Here is an 18,182-nt window from a genome sequence, read left to right on the forward strand (position 1 = left end):
CCTCGGAGACACTAGGGGCGGGTTAAGTAGCGGTTCTACAAAGCGCACTCAGCGTACTCTGTCCCTCTCGCTACGGAGTCTCAGCTAAACGGGATTTGAAGCCAAGGGAGGTTTGCACGTGCACGTGATGTGGCGACGCTGCGTGTGCAAAGCACTTCTACGCATCTGGGTGTCCCCGAATATTCTTTTCTGCCAGATCCGTTTTGCGATCCGACTGTCCGCAGCCAAAAAAGGTTCATTAAGGTGCAGGTTGGTAGGTACAACAGGAGAGGAGGCGGAGAACAAGAGACGCAGCCCGAGTTGTGGGTAGAACACCCGGAGCACCACAGTCCTCAAAATGAGAGTTCCCATTTAGTAAAATGAGTGCGTTTCATGCGCTCCGGTTGCCGCAAGGTTGCTCCGTACCCCAGGTTGCAAGTGACCAACGAGAAACGAGATAACAGCTGTCGCTGTAACCTATGTCGTCTGACTTATGTTATCTCGTTTCTCATTCCTTCGGTTCATATCGCTGGGTTGTCGGCGGTGCGACGTACAGGACAGGATCTTCCCGAAATTATGGCCTTAATAAGCTGTCGCTGCAAAGCCTTTCCTGCGCTTATGAGAAGTCATATTTTTAGCTTTCGACATATATTGCATAGTCCGTTCAACCACCTCGATATCTTTAAATTGTTCTTCGTCGGCCGCTTAGTTTCCAGGCTGAGAAAACGTTCAAATTTGAGAAAAACGGCACGTTCTGAATTTGATGTCACAAAATCTACTCCGCTGGCGCCACTCAAAACGTGGTTCATTGCTATGTGGACTGTCGTCACTACGATCACTTTTTTCAGATTGCTTGGATGTCCACAACGTATTATTTGTGTACGCGATATGTACACCTTTGAAAGACGAGCCTGTCTGACCTCCGCCCAACTAAAAAAAGATGTCCCCTGGGAGGGGATATGTAGGGGGCTCATTTCTTCGCACTATTGCTTTTGTGTTCCTCGTAAGTTTTAGCCGGACTTAGACAGACGGCAATTCTCTATTTTTCAGTATGATTTTAGGAGATGCATATTGATAGCGCACGATATCCATGATAACTTTCGGAAACCCAACTACCGAGGTCTAGCAAGATCATTAGACAATCTGATGTGGCCAGCTTATTATTACTGCGGAGGAGGATACTATTAACGTGGATACTGCTACTTCAGATCAATCCACATTTGTGCACATCAGAGCCTACAGTGTACGTGAGACGTGCACCTCCTCATCCAATTCAGCTCTTCTAATTCTCTCAAATCCTGTTTCACCCAACAATTAGCCTCAGATGATTTCCTAGTACTGCTTTTCGTTGCTAATGATTTGGGGTTAAACTCACGCAAGTGGTAGATTTACAAACATACACAATATTTCGTTATAAAACAACTAGACAATGCTCCATAAGCATTACCAATACCTTGCTGCTTCTAATTATGTTGGTGGCTGTTAACATGTTGCATTCGCGGCGTCGAACAAACGGAATTTAGCAAAACAAGAAGAACATAGTGAACCTCAGAAAGACATGGTATGAGAGGTAAACAATGCTAACGAGTGCTACAGTTAGCAATAAAAATGAGAAAAAACGCTAAAATTACTCTTCCTTCTCGTTGGACTTTAATGAATCTTAGGCATTTAACTCGAATTGAAGTGTAGGGACTAGGAAATCTGATGAGTATGACGTGGCAATTAAAGCAAGCAAATAATTATGCGTGACAAAAAAATGTTGATGGTCAGCAGAAGTGGGATGACTCTTCAAGGTTTTAAGGTTTCTATTGATTGAATTGGAAAGCCATACACGTCATTTCACGGAGAGGTCCCGTTGTTAAAACTAGCATTACTCTTAAATGTCTTGATTAACTACAGTGTAGATGAGATATAGAAGTGAATGTACGAGTGCATATATAGGAGCAAATTGTCCACCCCTGCTTTTAGCTAAGTCTACTTGCATGGTGGCACCATCGTTGTGCAAAAAACGATTCCGTTTCAGAGGTACGTTTTCAAGTTCACTGGATTTGTCTTTTCTATGCATTCGTGAAAATACACACTGAGTACAACAACGTGTCGCTCAGTACAGGGAAACACGACGGAGCTTTGCATTGTATGAATGCGGATTTGGTTTTCAGGATGCATCGTACTGGACAGTTGAACGATGCGAGATCTACGTGCAAGGAAGTTCGAGAGTTCTATCGGTAAGTCTGGTCGGGCGACGATTCTATCGATGCCTCAACGCACTCTTTACGCAATAAGGACATATAAATTACTGGGGAAGACCAGGCTTTGACGCCGCATCACGAGTAGTTCTACCTCAGCGTTGACGCCTAGCAATCTCGTATATGTATGAGCTATACCACTCTTTTCTCTTTTAAGGAGTTTCTTTTTCTTTATCGTCACTTCATCGACAACCAATCGCTATAATAGTCGTTGCGGTGTCAACTGTAAGCGTTCTGGAGCAGCGACATTCCTGAAATCACAAGCTCCATGTCTGTCTTTTCAATCCTGTTCAACTAATAACGAAGGCTGCTGGTCGTTCTCACCCCAAAACAAATATAAACGTTTACCGACATAACGTCTGATCCGCTGTCATAATGTCGATATAATACCGTCGCAATGTGGTGTGTATTTATTTAAAAATGTACCTCCTGAAGCTATTGTACGGTGTTCAAGTCAAACCGGGACTTTCTGTGTCCTGTGTGTAAATGGCTCGCGCTACTTCTTTTTCGTCATTTTCACACGCGACGGGCCTCCGCGTTCACCACGTGGTGGTCCAAAGTTTGTGGAAGACAGTGTCGAACCGGACCCGAACCCGAACCGAAAACCGTACCGGAACCGTTATTTTTGCCGGAACCGAACCCGAACCCGAACCGAAATTTTCATGACACTGTTGAACCCGAACCGGAGCAGAACCGTAAAAAATAATGGCGGTAACCGGTTCGCAACAAAACGGTTCGGACATAAAAGAAGTCAACATAAGAGTTCCTCTCTATCCCCGAACGAAGACACGTTGGTATCATCATCACGCGCCTATATCATGGATTTCAGAAATTTTCACCTAGCAGTGAGACGACGACGTATAGTAAGTATACTTTCAGCGTCTTTTTAACATGTTGAAGCGCAGTTGTCCTTGTGAGCGCCACGGCTAGCGCCCCACGCACGCGGTGCGGCATCTACTCTTCAGAGACGAGGTGCCACGCGGACGAATGAAACAGGAATGGAGTAGGCCAGTTATGTAGCTCTACAGGACGAATATGCGATCAAATAAGCGCCCAAGATTTCCCTTTACACGTGAGCAGTACAAATTAAACAAGTCAGAAACATGAGAAGTGGAGAAGGAGCGTACGCAGAACGGTGCCTGTTTGATTGGTCGTGGCTTGAAAAGTAAATGTGGTTCTGCTTATTGGTAGTGCAGTTGTGTCGTGACATATTGCCTTTGTGTTGTGGATTAACTAGTACACTGCTGTGAGCTCGGACAGAGTAAGGCTGGCAGGCTTATTTTCGACATGCTTCAGTACGGTTTCAGATCGATTCACGTTGCGAAGGTAGTGTGCCGGCTAGTACTGTCGTCTATGTTACGCTGTCCATCTTATTAGGCTTCCTTTAAGTGTATCTTGCTGGCACTGTGCGTGTGAAAAAAAGATTTTGGGAACAGAAAGTAGCAGGACTACACCGCTTCAACAGCGTGGACTCTATTTGCAATAAGTGTTCATCCATTCCTCATTTCTCTCGCTAAAGGGCTGCCTCACCGCTAGAGACGTCAATGCAGACAACAGCAGTAAGCTATTAGCCACGCATGTCCTGATAAAAGCAGTTTTATGGAACATAAAAAACGGAAGCGTTGAACCGGTTCGCGAACCGGTTCGGGGCTGCGAACCGGTTTGCGAACCGGTTCGATTCTTGGCGTGGCCGAACCGGAACCGAACCGGAACGAAATCAAAACAACGCGAACCCGAACCTGAACCGTACCCGTATTTTTTGCGGTTCGACACCCTGGACAGAAGACACGTGCTGGACAAGATGGCCGACAACGAGGTGAGCGCGCACATCGAACAGCGAATTGTCATGAAGAGTCTCGCGAGTGAAGGCGTAATGTCATCTGAAATTCACAGAAGACTTCAGGCTCAGTATGGCCACGATACACTAAACGGTTCCGATACAATAAACGGTTCCGAGACGGCCGTACATCAGTGCAGGACGACCCTGCCCGGGGCGGCTCAGAGGCCATGTCAGAGTTCCTGAGAACATCCAATTTGTGGAGCGCCTGATCCTCAAGGATGGACGGGTAACATGTCTGGAACTGGCTCGAAAGACGAACCTTTCTGTCGTCGCTATCATTCATGAACAGCTCCAGTTTCGGAAACGTAGTGCCCGTTTTGTCCCGAGGCATGCTCTCCGTGTTTGACAGGCAGCAAAGAATGGAAATCTCGCTAGAGCTAACGTACCGTTTCGACACTGAAGGACAGCCGTTCCATGATCGGGCCATCACGTGCGATGAAACGTGGGTGCACCATTTCACTCCTGAGTGTAAACGCGCATCAAAACAGTGGAAGCATCCGGGCTCGTCAGCTCCCAGAAGTTCCGAAGCACCCCGTCTGTGGGTAAGGTAATGGCCACGGTTTTTTGGGACAAGGCTGGCGTTGTTGATGTTGATTTTCTGCCCAGTGGTACTACCATCAATAGTGCATATTACTGCCAGGTTCTCAGGGATGGGCATAAGGCGCTGAAGCAAAAGCGGTCGGGCCAAGCAAGAAGTAGTCCTCCTCCTACAGGACAATGCACCTCGTAATACCGGACTCAGTACAGTGCCCGACAAAAGTTTATGGGACACTCTCCAGCGCATTCCTTCCTGAGAGTGACACGCTAGCATTCAGTTTGCAAGTCCGCACAATACTATTTGTCACTCTGAGGGAGGAACGCGTCGCATCGTATTCCGCGAGCTTTTGTCCAGCACTGTATAAGATAGGCATAAGGGAATAAGACAATATAATCGCACATATACGAGGGGATGCCTAAAAGCTGGACAAGCAGGGAGGTGGCCTTGAGTAACAAACGTTATTACACCGTGACATAGTTACTTCCAAGCTGAGGGTTTCCTCCCCGGGAATCCCACGTGGGTAAAGCTACCAACCCGCTAAAAACCACACCAGGGAACACAGAAACAGCAGCCGAGTTTTGAAAAGTGAAAACCTGTTAATTGTTCAATAAAAGTGTTTACAAGATGGCTTACATAGTCCAAGACGACGGTCTCGCGTTCTCAGTCCTGTTAACAGAACAAACTGGTCCTCTCAACTAGCACTCCGCACATTATGTAGGATATCCGTTATCCGTGCTGGGTGTCTCATGTAGTATATGAGTCCTCCTGCAGGTTCGTAGTCTGTTTGACACCCCCCCCCCCAGAAACTAGATGTCGGGTGTGCCCAGGATGACATGTTCTGGACATCGCCACCGTGAGCAGCCCAATAAGTCCGGCTGCTACCAGCGCAGCTGGGCGACGGCAGCCACAACGTCCACAACCGCAGGTGTTGGGTGACGTTCTCAAAACTCAACAGATAGAATAGCGTCGAGCCAGCTCTTCAGGAGTGTGGGCAGCAGGGGGCTCGTTGGGATGCCTCTTTTGCAGAGTAAAGACCCGATAGGGCTCCGTCTAGGGGGTCCCCTCGTGGCCGCCGGCACTGGTCGCGCCATCGTCTTTGGGATGCGCAGGAGATCGTGACGGTCGGTACATGCATTGTCCAAGTAGCAACATGATGTTGTCCCGTGACACCGCCCTGCAGAGCAGGCGTCTGGTGGTGAAGGAGTTGCTCCGCCGCGGTGTTGCGTGGTCATCGTCGTGGTATGTGGTATGGTGGTCTCCGACCCCCTCCCAGTTTGCCAGCTTGGTGACCTGCAGGTAAGGAAAAGGGAAGGCGTTAACTCAGTGGTTTACGTAGGCGGAGGTTATAAGTTTATAACAGGTAATTCCGGGAACCCAGCCCACAGTAGTCTCATTAGGGAATTGTCGAGCTGCTGTAGATGAACTCAAAGGTGGGCAGCCTTGCGATGCTGGATCGGGTCCTCCTCGCACCTGACGTTGTGAGCTACCTGAAAACGACCTAATCCAATTTTTTTATTAATTTACAGTCGTACCCCTCCAATGGCGCCAAAGCGCGTCGTGGTTTTTTGCCCAGAGCCGACATTGGATCCCACTCTGCCGTTTTACACTGCGTTGTGAAAAAATAGCTTTCCTGGTGCACGTTTACGCATGTCCCAACATCATATTTTTTTCTGGGAAATAGCCGCTGGTCGAGCTACACCGCTGGGACGTTTGATCTGGAATGACCCACAACGAACATATACTGATTACCACGGGGACTTCTGGGATAAGGACTCACTGTGTCGTGTGTGAGTACCTGCCAAGGTTTATGGGTAATGCATGGTTCAGACTTCAACTTCTCTCCATTGCCGTTACAGTGTGGATCCTGTGCGGAGGCGGCTGTCATACGACACGCTGTTCGGACACATGGGCTCTTAATACGGAAAACGCTTGTGTTTGACCAACCACCCCTCAACTCCACCTCGCTTCCATTCCACAGACAGCCATGAACGGGCAACGTGACGAGGTCGGCGAAACTTTGAGACGTATTGAAGCGTATCCTGACGCATATGGACTGCGTGAACTGGCTGCTTCTTATTCAAATGGCAGCAGCCGCGCTTCTGCTGAAAAGAAGGAAAAAAAACCACACCGCCACTATAGGTTCGCCACATACTACAGGAACGTACCGCGCACGGGGAATTCAACCACCTCATTCAAGAAGCGTGCCTACATGACGAGAAGACGGATTTCGCATATTTCAGAATGAGGAAGGAACGGAAAGCACCTTCCTCTAAATGTGGTGTGATGCCACAGGTCATTCGGACATGCTCTCATGCATCGGGGGAACATTTTGGGCTACAACCACTTTGGAATTCTCTCTCACTTAGGCACATTGATTTTACAGATCAGACCAGCACCTTACTCAACCCCGAATCCAACGCTCTGACACCACTTTCCATTGGGCGATCTTTGCCGCTGAAAGGCTGTCCCTTATTCTGGGGTACTTAGATGAGTCACACATTGGTCTTATATATGTCCCAGTATATCGTCCCCTCAACTACCGAATCAAATCATCCTGGAGACCTCCGAAGCCCTTTCGCATACTCAGGAGCTACCTTCAGGCATGTAGTCTGCCTAAAGGTGCCAATATTAGAGCTTTAGATCGACAATTGTTTTTTGTTACAGGCAGAAACAGAGGATAGAAAAAAGACTTTGATGAACCTGTAGATGTGGTTGTGTTCCCCTACACGAGTCCGGACCGGCGATGATGGTATGCCTTAGCGGGCAGACGTGCGTAGCCTCACGCTAGGACACTGCTGGTAGAATTGACGATCCAGCGCGGTAGCGCTATGGTGAGCTAGAAAGACAGATATGTCGACAAGCCTATTCAATGTATGGGAAGTTCGTGGTCACGGCCATGGCACCAGACCACGTGCGGTTCTTTACACCAATGCACTTTCTATTCCAGCCCGCCTCCCGGCAGGATTTCTTCTGGGGCACATATATGCGCTTTTGTCTCCAGTCACGTGCATTGATGTTGCCGTCAAATGCACGGGCTTGCACGGTGCTGTCAAAGAAAACTGTCTTCGTGAATGATGACAAGTGGCGAGCTCTCGTGCAGCGGGATGTGGTCTCGTTCGCTTCCCTGTATGCTGTTTGTTTTACCGGTTTCATGTTGTTTCAAAAACAGCAGTCGAGATAAAAGCTAGCCTTTATAATCATGCAGCACTGAATGTGATACTCGGGGCACGCTGTTTGTTATAGTCGAAGAGTCTGAGCTTGGGAGTAGTAAGTGTTGACCACGAGCTACACACAACACACAGCTGGTCTGAACACGATTAAATTAGCACTGACAACTAATGGGGACCCTCTACAGCAGTCAGCACCCTCTGGAGAGTCACCACACTAATTAGGGAGCATCTTGCTCGTATCCAGACAACACTGTTTGTTGTCGGCAACTTGCGGTCATAAAAAAGAAAAAATAGATAGAAATAGAGTGTATAGAAACCATTTATTTGAGAATCAATGAGTCATTGGCGAAGAAACTGCTCCGGAACGGCCGAGCGATCAGCGACCGCCACGTTGCTTATTGATGGCCGGTAGTTGCAGAGATGGATGACAAGTGGCCAACTATTTGCAAGGCATCACACCAGATGGCACCACCGTCATGGCTCTATGCGAGACAGACAGAGAACAACAAAATACTAGCGGCCAGTAAAAATTGCAACACTGCTAAACAAGTCCAAGAATGCGAGAGCTCAGGGTAAAGGCCTAACGGCTACGGCAAACATGCGACTGCACAGTGAAAACACTACACATCGGAGAAAAGGCTTAAGGCACTACGAAACTCAACGGCATGGAAGTCACTGCGAAACAAGTCTAAACATGCACGTACAAAACACAGGGAATAAGGTCTAACCGCTATGGCAAACGTGAGAGAAAACGCATAACACGAGAGAGGTCAAAAATGCAAGTCGATATGGCAAACCAGTCATCTTTTCGCCCTGCGTCGACGGAGTGTCCACTCACAACGACAGCTAAGCCTCAACTAATGCGGTGCTGTGACGGCGGAGCAACCGACCACACGTCCTTACTTCACAAGAGTCAGTGTGCCAGTGACAGAAGTGCCTCCCCATAGCCGCTACGCATGCGCCGCTGTGGCCAGCCAGCATTGAGAGGTCATCTCCTCGCGGGTGCTCCCCGTTCCAGTTTCAGTCTCTCCGTCCAATGCGCGTGTGCTCCTAGCGGCAATGGATTGCTTCTCCGTTTTGGTTTTGCTCTCGTTTCTTTGCGAGTGTTCATTTGAAAATGCTCTATAAAGGCAGCACACACTGGGCTAGTGTCATCATTCTGACCAATACGTGAAAAACGTTATGTGTGGTTTATTCTCCTGCGTGTCTCGTCGTCGTCGCCAGGAGAAGACAAAAAACGAAGAACTTTGCTAATTTATTCATGGCATCGTGGAGGAAGCCCTACTAATATGCTGCTTGGAAAGGTTGCAAGCACGTCAAGAAATGTGCTAGGGCAAGACGAAAACGTTTCACCACATCTTAGCGGAGGACAGACTGATGAAATAGGAGTCCAACTTTAGCCTGGATAATCTGTATTGGGAACACAATTCAGGGTAAGGAGGTGGACGAATCTTGCTACCCGGAGGAAGTACTCATCATAACTCGAGATGCCAATCAGATCTTGGTGAGTAACAAAACTGCTGAGAACGAAAAAAGTTAACATTCCGAGCTTCTCCTTGGTTCGCAGGTTCAGTTATGACAAAGAACACGACAGTTGGGTTCTGAGCAGCGACGTGGTCGAGATTGGGAAATGGCATCAGACATCAATGTCCACCTCTTCTCGAACGCCACCATGTATGTTCCCGTCGAATCAACTGAACGCCTTCACAGTAGCTTTCAACAGTACACTTCAGCTCTCGAATCGCTATGAAGTCGATCTGATGGATCTCAGCATAAGAAACGATCTTTTAAATATCCGATACGCAAGGCAACATCCTCAACAACAACAACCTCAAGCATCCTCAGCAGCAATCCTCAGCAACAACAACCTCAGTTTTGGGCACGGCATTCTACCCAACATGTCTCGTTACAACCACTTCTGTTATATCCTACAGATCCTCATGCTTCACTTTGCTGATACCTCCGGACAAGACTTACAGGAATCTGCCTTTGTTCATGACACGTCAAACTCCGGGGGTGTAATCGAACACCATCGTTCCGAAGTTCAAGGCTACATCTGGAATTTGGAAATCAAGCTGCAACTACCCCAAGCAACTTTTCCATCATCGACGATAGCGACGCCACGCAATCCTTTTAAGGACAGACTTCCGCCAACGAGCCTCAGTTGTGGGCACGGCATTCTACCCAACATGTCTCGTTACAACCACTTCTGTTATATCCTACAGGTTAGTTCACGTTCAAGTACGTTTAAGAGTAATAATTTATGCCTGCTGGCTTTGCCGTGCCCACAAAGTGTAATCACAATTGTTGTTAACTGTTGTGATGTGATATCTACCTTGATCTTGCTTTCTGGTGATGTTGAAACTAATCCAGGCCCTTCAACGGAGGAACTCCTGGCCACGGTTTTGGCAAATCAAGCATCTGATAGTAAGATATTGCAATCCATACGAAACAGCCAAAAGGAGACTGAAAAATCATTGTCTGAACTTGCAAAGAAGGTTCAACAGATTGAGTCTGACGTACGAAGCCTTGAGGTTCTGAAATCAACTGTGTCCGAGTCCCTCGATACAGTGCGGTCCCTCGCAGAGAAGGTCGCCTTCTTGGAAGCTAAAGTCAATGACCTTGAAGCGCGCTGGCGACGCAATAATCTGCTGATATTTGGAGTTGATGAAAACACCACTGAAACCCCAAGTGACTTGCTTGCACTAGTAAAAGAGAGAATTTTTGGTGAACACTTGAAGGTAAATCCCACTAGTATGGAGCGCATCCATCGACTAGGAGCCAGACAGAATGGGAAAATACGTCCAGTTATCTTAAAGCTTTTCATTTTCTCTGAAAAGGTAGAAATATTAAAGAATCGTTGGAGACTCAGAGATACTCCCTATTCTGTTAGCGAGGATTTCCCTCTGCATATCCGGCAAGCCCGTAAATGCCCGAAAGAGAGTGCCAAAGAAGAAAAAGCTAAAGGCTATAAAAGATAAGATATGTCTATGGTGCGAGAAGTGGGGCATGTCCTTAAATGTCGACAAATACAAGGTGCTACATTTCCAGTGCAAACGAGAACCGCACGCATACACATTAAATAACATCACCTTGCAAGCTGTTGAAGAGTTCAGATACTTAGGAGTTTTATTCTCTGCCGACCTGAAATGGACTAGTCACGTAAATAACGTATTTAACAAAGCCAACAAAGCTTTAAATTTGTATCGTAGGAATCTCAAGGGTACTCCAAGAGAAATTAAAGAGTGCGTATACAAAACATGCGTACGCCCAATCTTAGAGTACGCGTCACCTGTTTGGGATTCCCCGTCTACTTCATTACGTGAAAAACTAGAAAAAATTCAAAAGAGAGCAGCAAGGTTCGTTCTTAATGAATATTCCCCGTTCATCCGTTCAAGCATATTGGTATCGGAACTAGGGTGGCCTTCATTGGAAATGCGAAGAAGACAAGCTCGATTGAAATTACTTTGGGATATCTATAATAACAAAAATGGTGTACCTCGTGACAAATACATGTTTCAACCACATTATACTTCGCACAGACATGATCATTTATATAAGATAAGGCCTTACGACACCAAAACAACAGTTTTCCAAAAATCATTCTTTCCCCGAACGATTGAGGAATGGAAGAAGCTTCCCACTCACGCATTTTCTACTCCGGACCCGGAACATTCTGCGAATGGCCCGAACTTCACCCTCACTGGATAACCGTATGAAAAAAAAAAGAATCATTGCAAGTCTTACTCGGAGGTTGATTTTCTTTTGTGTTTTGGCTGTTATACATTTTGAATATGTTTGTTCTTGAAGTTTATCAGTTATGAGGATTATTATTGCATTTGTATTATTGTTGCATTTGGTGTTTATTATTGTTATTCATTTTCCTGATACATAGTTTGTAACATTTTTCTGTGCCTACACACCCCTACACTAATGCTCCGGCGCTGTAGGGTACTTATGTAAATAAAAAAACATGCGAAAACCGAGGTTTCTTTCGAGGACACAGACAAATCTGGGAGAACTTTTTGAGTCACTGCTGATCTCGAGAAAGACTTGGGAAAAGGCCTTTCGGAATTTAACATTTCATTTGCGTACAACAGATTGCGATATAACTTCGTGTTACCCGTAGGCATGACAGCCGTAGAATTGGACCCGCGGCTCACACAGGCGCTCTACGGGTCGCTGGCATAACGCGAAGCAGGTCGTGCGGTGAAGCCTCTCAAATTGAGCGAACGCGAAGTCATATCAGTCTTACTGGAGCACGCCGCATCCGTTGCTTTTGGCGATGTCACCACGTCCCTACGTAACACACTCAACAAGTATTTCCAGTCGCACAAGCTGGACCCCTCGCTGGAATTCGTGGATACGTCTACTCTGTCAAAACGACGAAAGAGTCGCACGTTCCAGAACCCTTTTTAAAGCTGCTACAGTTCACACTCGTCGAGGGACATGAAGAAACTCTACGTGTCTCTCTCCCCGTAGCGGGTCAATTTTCTTTCACGATCAAGACAATAATTCCCTCAATCTTTGCAAGTACGTCTGTCTCCCGGCTATTATACTACACCTGGAGCGCTTCTGGATGCCATAAACCAACGCTTAGGCGAACGCGCGCGCTTCAGCTTCGACGGAACTAAACCGAAATGTCAAATTTGGCTTACCGAAGGCACCAGCACCTTAAAACTTTCCGAGTGCCTGCCCCTGCTTTTGGGCTTCGAAGCGCGCATTGTGTTCATGAAGAAGGATTCCAAGAGCTTCGTTGAGGTGCTCCTGGAACCCCCGTTTCACAGCAGGAAAAAACAGATATTAAAAATACTGCCCTTTTGTTATGAGAAAGACAAGCACGTCATCAGCTACACGTGAGATAACATCCAGTATTTTAGCCTGTCTCAATCCGAAATTCCCTCAGTGATGATTGTTCTCGCGTACGAAACGGGAAGACGCTTACCATTGCAGTCCAAAGGTAGAACCAGTTTAACGTTGCACTTTAAATATATGTACCGTAATTCCCCCAAAATAATTCCCGCGTATACGAGCCCGGTGACCAATGAGCAGCTTGCTCACCAAGGTCCAACTCGAGCTCATAAGCGATCACAAGATGTACTGAACCATCGAGAAGGGATTCAGGGGAGGCATTTCTACTTTTTATTTATTTACTTCTATTTAGTATCTCAACCTGTCAAAATTTGTAGCCGCATGTGATGACTTTTTGGTTACGCTTTTGACTGGGTCGATCCTTCAAGGTGGAGGGAGATCGATTTTCTCAACATTCCTCACGATTCGGAAGTGGTTTACGTCTGTGTGGCAGACTTGTTGTAACCGTTGAACTGCACGCACTAACCAGAGATTTTCTCTTGGCATCCGAACAGAAGTACATGGATGAGAATGAACTCTCCCCAACCAAAGACACTTGAAACATGCGTTCGTGCTGAATGCCCCTCCCACAAAGAAACTCTTGCTGACGTGCTCTCACAAAGAATGCTACATCTCTCATTATGCATTGTTCGCTCTGACGCACAGACACACAAACAGATCGCGAGAGACAAAGGAGTTAAGAAAGACGTGGTGAGGAAACATTTATTGTGCGGAATGTATCGAGATTCTCTGTTCAATGCAAAGACAGTCTCTCAGATGCAGTGCGCCATCCAGAGTATAAAGCAAACAATGTTCACCAATTCGAGACACAAGAAGACCTTCGTCCCCTACGATGACAAGCGCTACCCCATCGTTGCTGTACGCTCCTTTCCTTACGGAAGCTGCGAATATGGTAACTCGTGTTGTGACGTGTATAGGATTACGATAGTACTCCCTCTTTGTGCAGCATCGGAAAACCCGGAAGAGAGCCCGAGAGCATTGTCAGGGATCGAGTGACCGTGAAACAAAGCGCAAGTCCTGAGTGCTTGGGCATATAATCGAGAATACAAATAACAAGTTCTAGTCAAGCTATATATATATATATAATTCTAGTCATCTATCAAGATATATAGTCTAGTCAAGTCTCCATCTCACACAGGAGAAGCACGGGTTATCTTGGCGATGTGGTAGCGAAATGGGTGTACGAAAGTAATTACCATTCCATCATTGTGCTTGTGCTGTGACCCGCGTAGTGACAATGCTGCGATTAAGATTCTCCGTACCTTTACTGGCACGCATAATCTTCTCGTAATGTTCTGTTCGTGAGCTCAGGCAAGTCCGGGAGGGTGCAGGCATCTGTCGACCAACTCAAGAGACGTCTTTGTATGTATTCAATAAAGATGTTTCCATAAAAAAACACTAATAGAGTCTCGTCAAAGTTATTCAGACTGTTTAATGCATTGCATTTTGATTTTGTTGCACCACTCTATCTATTTTTCTATCATTTTTTTATGTCCACAAGTTGCCCACAACACACAGTGTGGAATGGACGCGAGTTAGATGCTCCCCAATTAGTGTGGTGACTCCCCGGAGGGTGCTGCTGATTACTGTGGGGGTCCTAATTAGGTGTCATTGCTAATTTAATTGTGTTCCTACCAGCTATGTGTTGTAGGCAGCTCGAGGTCAACGCTTACTATACTCTTGGCCACAAGGAAGCAGATGGGTAGCTCAAACCAATAATATTTCATAACACAGGCAACAACAGACATAACAAAGTGAGTGGAAACAGATGGCAAAAACTACTTTATTACCAGATAATGACTAGGGAGTTTCATCGCCAGGGGCGATACTCTACCTCTGGTGGTGATGTGCAGAATGCAATAATGAGCCCCTTCACAGTAAGGACACAAGTCTTATGGTATCCAGAAAGGTGAAGAGAGCTTTGAACAGATGGCAAAAGGGGGCAGGTAAAATATGAAAATCAGAGTCATCACAAAAAAAAAATTCAGTGAAGCAACACGAAACCTCATTTAAGAGGAACCAAATGTACAAAATTTCTGGCGCATTTCCTTGGCCCATCATATTACGACACAATTTGTTGTTGTTCTGTCTGTCATTGTGTTCATCGTTGTTCCATGTGTTGTGTCGACTAGTTCAGATCTACTCTTGACAACATCCCCAGACATTCAATACTGTTTTGGTGCTTGAATTTTAGATTACATGAAATCGGTCCATTTTTAGTATTTCCGATGCAGTCGATTCCGCCCTTGTTGGCGCTTATAGTGTAGTGCTCTTACTGAAAGCTCTGTCGCCCATCCTGAAAACATCGTCGTGGGTATTTTTGAAAGGTGATTGGGAATCAACATGTGCACTCACATGGGAGCTGGGTTTGTGAGCGTGGAAAGTATCTCTGTTCAAAATAAATCCGTAGAAAAACGGACATTGCACTCGATATGATATTGCCATACATTTGTCCATTTTCTGATCAACAGAGCAGTTTTTCACAAACACGTGTTCCATTGCAAGACGTTACGAAAACGTCGTAGAAAAATTGACATTTCTACTGATGCCGGACTTTCAGGGATTTGTCCGTTCTACAGTATACGGCGAACTGTTCTCCCGCACGTCCTGGATCGACGGCTGAAATAAACACTTAAAGAAAAAACATTAAAAGAATCCACTCTTAAAATTCCACCCCTCGAGATCCATCTGCTGAAATAAACCGCATAAGAATCCACGCTCTTAAAATCCACACTCTCAAAATAAATCATAGTTAGACCATTGCAGAGAACTCTGCTGTACGTTCGTCCAAAAGCAACACAATGTTCTGTTCAATGAAATCCGTAGTATTGACATTCTCTATTCACATGTGTTCCATAATTAACCGTGTTAATTTCAGTAATGGTTGAGTAAGTCAAAATACACAGTTTGAGAGCCAGACGCTGATGTGTATGAATACAAAATAATAACACGTACATTCCAGAGCTGAGCTAGTGGAACAATGCAATACTTATACAGGGTGCCCCAGAAAATGTGTCATTGAAGTTTAATTAAAAACTACGCCACCGCCGGTCAGCGGCACTTGTTCTTACTAGATTTTTGCCACCTCGTGATGTGGATGTCATGTAACCTAAGCTTAATTATGTAAATTTTGCGAACTGACCTCGAATAAAAGACAATTTCTTACCCCACAGATGTGAAGAGCGCGTTAAATGTAGTCAAATTAATAGTAATTGACATGAATATTGAGGAGCTATCGTATCGGAAAAATAGCCTAAGATCATGCAGTACGGAGCTCGCAGAGGATAGCGCGCGACGAATTTTTCAGCAGAATCATTATCAGTCAGACGAAAGGAGGTTGGAACCCATCCCACACCGGCATGATACAAAGACATAACACAGACATAGCTTATTGCGTCCGGCCTTGGCTGGAACCATACCTTCAAAACGAGCGTTGAAATGCGGGGTAGTTGGTAACTGCACATATTGATAAACAGAACGCAGCCATGGGACACGGACGAGGAAGTGCACTTCCTCGTCCGTATCCCTGGCTGCGTTTCGTTTATCATTATGTACCATACCTTCCCTCTCCCAATTTCAGGAACTGTCACGTTCCCTACTATCACTCTGTGGGCTTTGTGTCCAACCTCTTTTCGTCGGGCTGACAGCGATTGCGCTCAAAAAGTCCTCGGCCGTTATACACAGGTGCCCCGAGACGCATGATGTTCGGCTATTTTTCCGACAAGATAGATCCTGAAGATCACTGTGAATTATCATGAATTTGAGTAAATTCGGCACACTTTCATGTTGGTGGGGTAAAAAGTGACCTTTACTTCGCAAATTTCCGAGTTCATTTAGCAAAAATTTACATAGTTGAACTTTGGTTACATGACATGCACATCAGGAGGTGGCAAAAAGCTGCTAAGAACAAATGCCGTTGGCCGCATCATTCTAGGTGGTGTAGTTTTTTATTAAAATTCAATGACACGTTTTCTGGGACACCCTGTACATGTATATGCTGGAAGGCCTAGTGGCGGATGCATGTACGGCTAAACGTGGCTTCAAGCTAGCTGACGCTTGAAATCCGACCCCTTCTTTACTGTTCTCCCTTCAAGTAGGACCACAAATATACCAGGTACGTAGTCAAGGAGAAGTCACACAACCCACTTCCAGCATAGCGAAATTGTCGTTCTCAGATGAACACTCATTCCAGGAGGGAAGAGGGTGCTATTTTCCGACGTAGACAGAAAGCTTCGGCTGTCCACCAGTTACAGAGGATATATTTTGCAATATTGATTTCGACACATTAATTTTACCAAAAATTTATATTTCAGAGGTTATGTTGACCACGTTCGTACTCACACGATTTATTTTTAAACGTTTATTTTGGATGTTGGATTTGTAAGAGATTTATTCTTGAACGCTTTATTTTAAAATGGCTTATATCGGCGTCGCTTATATTCGCAGTTCTTTTCACTGAGGTCTGTCAAAATAAGTTCGATGGACACAATCAACAATTTCGGTTGCTGGCATCGTCGGACGTCTCCCTCTTTTTCCGACACCGCGATGTCAAAATCCCCACGCTGAAAGTTAGCACACCAAATAGCAACGACTTTGACACTATGATTGGAAGTCGTCACATAATGTTTGCGTCGTGGACTCATAGATCTCCATTCGAATTACGTTTTCCATGAACAGGACCTTGATACCATCCCGATTTTCAAGCTTTGAACATTTCACGGATGTATTCGACATGGTTCTGTTAATAGGACACGCGATGATATATTATTCGCGTTACAAACAACCCAGTGACACGCAATGTATGTCGCTACAAAAGTAAGCCTAGACACTTTACTTGTTACTCCAGTCATGTAGCTAATTTATGTCCATCTTCGCCTCGCTAACTAGGTCTACGATGACGAGATCGCGTTCGTGTCTGTATAGGACCGGAAACTTTTCAGAGACACATTCGTATCATAATGCAATATTTGGGGACGCAAAAGACGAGGATTGAAGGTACACACACACACACAAGCGTCCTTCGTAACTATTGCTGTACTATTTAGGGCACTTGCCCAACACTGAGTGTTATCTACATCCTTTCTAGTCAGAGCATGTTCTTTATAATCAGAAGATGTGTACTCTTTACTTTTTTTATAGAAGCGCACTGGCACAGGAAGAGGGACTGATGTGCTTCAACACGCCATATACTTGCTGTCCACCCTTATTTTTCGGCATGTTCAACATCAGAAGAGAGTCATTTTGTGCACAAGTAGTCAGGGTGTTAGGTCTACATGGCGTGAGTACTTCATTGAAACTATAAGTTATTTCCAATATTGCCCCAAAATGCGTAGTCAAGCTCGGGACAGTGCTAATAGCGAACTTAGATTAACCTGGGCAAAAAATGAAAGCACCGAACTTTGACCGCACTGAAGTAACCCAACCAATATGCTGTTCGGGTGTGTCCGCTGTGTTAAGACGACAGTCCAGACGTCCTGGGGCTTTCGGATTGCGACGCCAACGATTGTGCTCCACGCATATATTATGCACGTAAAATA

The 18,182-nt window shown here is 45.8% G+C and overlaps 1 protein-coding gene across 3 annotated transcripts in view; it reads left to right on the top strand.

The window, feature by feature from the left end:
* Positions 1–18,182, top strand: part of LOC135369302 (uncharacterized) — a 98,483-nt gene that overhangs the window by 12,623 nt on the left and 67,678 nt on the right. For 2 of the 3 annotated variants that reach the window (XM_064602898.1, XM_064602899.1), the window contains 2 exons: positions 2,139–2,204; positions 17,785–17,923. In XM_064602898.1, the coding sequence (XP_064458968.1) occupies positions 2,139–2,204; positions 17,785–17,923 (205 nt within the window). The remainder of the gene's footprint in view (positions 1–2,138; positions 2,205–17,784; positions 17,924–18,182) is intronic. The other variant, XM_064602900.1, reaches the window with a different exon arrangement.

This window comes from Ornithodoros turicata, chromosome 9 (assembly GCF_037126465.1).
Source record: "Ornithodoros turicata isolate Travis chromosome 9, ASM3712646v1, whole genome shotgun sequence".
Taxonomy (NCBI): domain Eukaryota; kingdom Metazoa; phylum Arthropoda; class Arachnida; order Ixodida; family Argasidae; genus Ornithodoros; species Ornithodoros turicata.